The following is a 5,111-nucleotide window of genomic DNA, read 5'->3' as shown; positions in this document are numbered from 1 at the left end:
TACACGCATAATTCATACAAAATATAGAACGGAGAATTATATTATATAATTAATTTATGTTCATACAATAGGTATAGAACAGAATTATATAAATTAATTTTATTTCCTTTTGCCTCTGTAATTTTTATTTTACTACCAATAATAATGGGCAAAAGTAATTGGTACAAGAACCGCATAAACCGCTCTTGTTGAATTCTCGCTCCTGCCCTTCTTCCTCGGTAATCTGTCAATTATTAAAAAGACTGGATTAGTATATATCAAACGTGCGCGCGCGCGCGCGCGCGCACACGCACGCACGCACGCACGCACGCACGCACGCACGCACGCACGCACGCACGCACGCACGCACGCACGCACGCACGCACGCACGCACGCACGCACGCACACGCACACACCACACGCGCGAATTTCTCAATTATAGCTTAGAAACGATGATAAGAAATACTTTAATAATAAATATAATTATTTACTTTATAATACAATCTTTGTTGTAACATGCTGTAAATATATTAATATTGCGAAGGAACCAAAATTCTTGTCAATGGCTTGCATTTTGGCAGATACAAATTAATTACTTAAAGCTGGCTCTATCTTGTAAAACTGATAATTTTGCACTTGTATTTGATGGATTTTCAACTAATACATGCAACATACGTAAATATATACACTTAGGAACAAGTTAAAATATTTTTTAAATGCTATCTTGTTACAATCAAAACACTTTGATTAAAAATATTAAATAAATATAATGTTAACTTGTCATGCAGTTATTAATTAAAGTTATTTAAAATTATATAGTACTGGCATCATATGCTTTTATATCATTCTCTTATATATACACTCATATACATACGTACACTCAAACGCGCATTCTAATGTTCATTCTTTATAAATAGACAAATGTTAAAAAATTATATATTAAAAAATATAACAAAAATTATACTTTCTCTATTTATAATTAAATAATAAAAAGAGATAATTAACAAGGTTTATCTTCCTAAGAATAAGAAAAGAAGAGGCGAAGAATGAGTGAGTGAGTGAGTGAATGAGTGAGTGAGAGAGAGAGAGAGAGAGAGAGAGAGAGATAGATAGATAGAGAGGGGGGGAGGGGGCGAGAGACGGAGGAAAAGGCTATTGTATATTAGTAATCAGATTTATATATAACATTGTGTATAAAAAATAAATTATTTAATTAAAATATGCCAAATATATAAAATATTTCAAATCAACATGTAAATATTACCTACGACTAAAATGCATATTCTTTTAATTGATATTGAATCGATGCTTTTTCGCAAATATTGAAATACGTATTTTGTATATACTTTTGTAATATATGGGATAGAGCCACCATTTATATAAATATATGTGCAAGATATGGGATATATCAGTGTTTCTCAAACATTGGCAGGCCAAGTTCCGGCGTTCTTGAGAACAGATAAATAATAAGATTAAGAACCTACGTATAATGTGTAAATAACAGAAAATGAAATCGGGAACCGATCACAGCTACACGTATATATTTGTTGGCTACCTCACCAATTAGGCAAAATCTTACTACACAGCACATAATGGAGAAAGATATATAAATAATTGTCTTATATCAGTGAACTTGAAGCACATGGATTTCAGTGAATATACTACACAACGCTGAAGCATGCACGTTTATTAAAGTGTAAATTCATTTTCCGTTCAAAAAGTATAATTGTGTATTTTGTCATACAGTAAGCTAAACTTAATTCTAAACCACGCTGCTGTGATCTCACCTTGAATTTGTTTTCACTCCTGCCTCAAAGTCTGAGACACGCTGATATATAAAGTTTGAAGATCTAAATTTGCTGAAATGAGAATGGTGTAACTCAGTGAAAACTCATTATAAGATGGCCCTATCCTATGTCCCTGCCATTCTGTCTGTTTGCTCTTGATTAATGCATGCAGACACTTGCATAAAGTTTGTCTTTCAAGTTTATTTGTCTAAACGTGAACTTCCGTATGTCGCGAACCTTTTTCTATATACATATACACACGCACATACACCCACACTCACACCGACACATATTCATCTACGTGCACGCACGTACGCATGCACGTATACGCTATATTAAAATAAATTGTTATTGAGTAACGAGTTTAATATAATAATATATGTAGATTGTTATATCTATCATGTCAGTGTTTTCTCAACCATTAATTTTACTGCATATGTTAAGTATATATCATGTACGCGCGCGCATGTGTGTGTGTGTGTGTGTGTGTGTGTGTGTAACGTACACACATACATGGTATATTATTTTAAAATATAGCGAGTGAATGTATATAGCGCGCGCGCGTTTGTGTTTTTCATCTGCCGTATCATGTTTTGGATATAAATTCTTCAATGAATTTGATAATTTAAAACTTTTTATAAATCTAGAATATTTTTATACACTATATTACAATTATTTATCTACTTTTCTGTGATTTTATATAATATTTTCACTTTTAAGACAAAATATACGTGTTTGCTTAATTTATTAATTAATGTTTTTTTTATCATGTGCATGTCTATTAAAATATTATTTCTATCTCTTGACATGTAATTACGAGTAAAAGATCAAAAGCAGCATAAATTCAAGGAGTGATCAAAATATTTATATATGTAACATATATATAATTTTACCATATATAATGCACTTAAATATATTTTGATTTAAAGAATTTATCAATTATTATGGAATACTTGGCAAACTTAACGAGATAGCATTCCGTCCTTAAAATAAAATAATTAATAACGATTGTGTCTGCAATGCATATGATCATGCTTAGAATTTAATATTGTTTTATTACAAATGATATCTGCTATAACGGAAAGGTCGAATCAACTATAGTTGTGCATATTTAATTGTTTTGTACTTGCACCTATTCTGTTATAACAGAAGAGAAATTTGAATAAATGTACAGTTATACAAATTTCAAAAATGTTAAATTTGTTAAATATTCTATCTAATATTGTATATTCTATGTGATAGATGAAAGAAAGAAAAGGAAAAAAAAGAAGAAAAATTAAGAACGGTAAACACTACTTATGATGTGCCTGTGTAATCGCATACATAAGGTTACGTGATACTAAAGCGCACATATCAATTGATGATTAGAAATCTTGTGATCTGATTTTCTGCCAGTAAATGCAAACCACAGACAGGATGGTAACCAGGACAGTACATGGACAAGAGCAGGTAAACAATCTCACAAGATTCTTTTATTATTTACAAAAACCAAAAAAATGGTAAGAACTTACCCCCCTATTGTTTGAAGTTTAGTGGACTCAAGTTGACGCGCTGCTTCTTCCGTTCTCTTCAATAGCAAAACCTATGAAATATTAGTAAAAAAAAAAAAAAATGTATGATTAAAAACTTTTTTGAAAGAGACGCTCAAAATATTATATAGAAATTTAAGAATTAAAGATTCAAGAATATAAACTTTCGCGACATTCAAGAATAGCATTTTCAACAAGTTGTTAGTCTATACATACATAACTATACCGTACATAAGTACGGAATATTTATAAGAGTTGTTTAGCAAATTGCTGAAATCACTCGTCTGATTTTTTTAAATATTGAAATAAAAAATTTACCTTTTGCGATAAGTTTCTAAAGTGCATTTCTTGGAGCATGCTACTGTGACGATGTATATTTTCATGACGGGAGATGGCCAGCAGTACTCCTCGTTCAGGCACATATCGGCACACTGCCGCCCCTATCGCCTTTTGAAATTCCTTATGTGCATTGTCCATCTTTGCACTGCACAGGATATTTAATTATTTCTTTACAATTAATAATATAAAGATAAATATCCAAAATAAATTTCTCAAAGTAAAATAACATTGCTATCTGTACATTTGAAAATTAATATAGATATTTATGTTTATAAAAAACAAATTATTTATATTTCCTTCTTTTATTTAAAACACTTTTACTTACAATTCTCTGAGCTCTTCAGGTACTTCAATTTCGATCTTGTGAAATGTGTTTTTGTCAATAGGGGGATTTGGATTTTTGGCTCTCAGTCGCTCACTAGCTACAATTTCGGTATATGTGTAGTCCCATCCCAAGTATTCGACTACTTGAAAACCTCCTTTACTCATCTGAAAAATTATATATAATTACAAGATAAAGATTTAATTTTTATATAAAAAGAAAAACAGAAAGAATCTAATAATGCCAACTTATGTGTTTTAGCAACTGCATCACACAAATAACATACATCAAACTTTCATATATCTCTTCACTCAGTATAATATATAACATGTATGCAATATGTATCAGCATAAGCACTACAAGTATTTGTACTAGTCACCATTTGTCAAAGTATTGCTTTGCCTACCTTGATAAGTGCTTTCCACCAGCCCCAAGCTTCTTGATCGTTAGATCTAGAGAATACTTCAATCTCCTGGTTTTCTTGAAATTCTGCTTTGGAACCATCTTTTGGAGGTAGACGGACTTGAGCAAATGGGAATTTAGATTCGGGTTGCCAGCTGAAATACGCATTACATGTTCGATTAGCTTGAGTTTTATAATTTTGCATATTTTACATTTCACATATAATATCTATATGTTGCAAAAGAACTGCAAAGAAAGATTTATTTATCTTTTACTATACCAAGATACATTTTTTATGGAGTTATGAAAAGTTTTACTATGGCAAGATTTTTTGATAAATATTAAAATATGTAAAACAGGAAGAAAAGTGTACATTTATATTTAAACAGTATATAACTTTTAAGTTATGTACTGTGACAATACTTGCCATAATACTTGACAAAACTGTAAGACTATTGGTCAAATTATATAAAACATGTGTGCTATATCTGTCATTTCATTGTATACTATATCAAGATATTAATGAGAAATTTTTCAATATTTTAGTTATTAAACGTTCTGTTATTTAAAGTTTCTTATTCTAATTTCTTCTTTTATTTCATAGGTGTGTCTATTTTTTTTAGTTAACATATAATACAAAGTAGGAAAAGAAATTATTAATTTTGTATGACCAACGAATAATATAATTGTAAATATTACAGGTAAAAATATATATATGTATACATGTACGTGTTTATATATATATATATATAT

At 30.1% G+C, this 5,111-nt stretch overlaps 1 protein-coding gene across 6 annotated transcripts in view; it reads right to left on the bottom strand.

The window, feature by feature from the left end:
* Positions 1-5,111, bottom strand: part of LOC105452498 (fragile X mental retardation syndrome-related protein 1) — a 10,725-nt gene that overhangs the window by 4,504 nt on the left and 1,110 nt on the right. For 4 of the 6 annotated variants that reach the window (XM_011693638.1, XM_011693642.1, XM_011693639.1 and 1 more), the window contains exons 3-7: positions 4,363-4,513; positions 3,960-4,123; positions 3,614-3,779; positions 3,278-3,348; positions 1,767-1,838 (exon numbers count right to left, since the gene is read on the bottom strand). In XM_011693638.1, coding sequence (XP_011691940.1) covers positions 1,767-1,838; positions 3,278-3,348; positions 3,614-3,779; positions 3,960-4,123; positions 4,363-4,513 — 624 coding nt within the window. The remainder of the gene's footprint in view (positions 1-1,766; positions 1,839-3,277; positions 3,349-3,613; positions 3,780-3,959; positions 4,124-4,362; positions 4,514-5,111) is intronic. The other 2 variants (XM_011693640.1, XM_011693643.1) reach the window with 1 other exon arrangement.

The sequence above is a fragment of the Wasmannia auropunctata genome, unplaced genomic scaffold, assembly GCF_000956235.1.
Source record: "Wasmannia auropunctata unplaced genomic scaffold, wasmannia.A_1.0 LD336030.1, whole genome shotgun sequence".
Lineage (NCBI taxonomy): Eukaryota > Metazoa > Arthropoda > Insecta > Hymenoptera > Formicidae > Wasmannia > Wasmannia auropunctata.
This window is presented reverse-complemented; position numbering and strand designations above follow the sequence as displayed.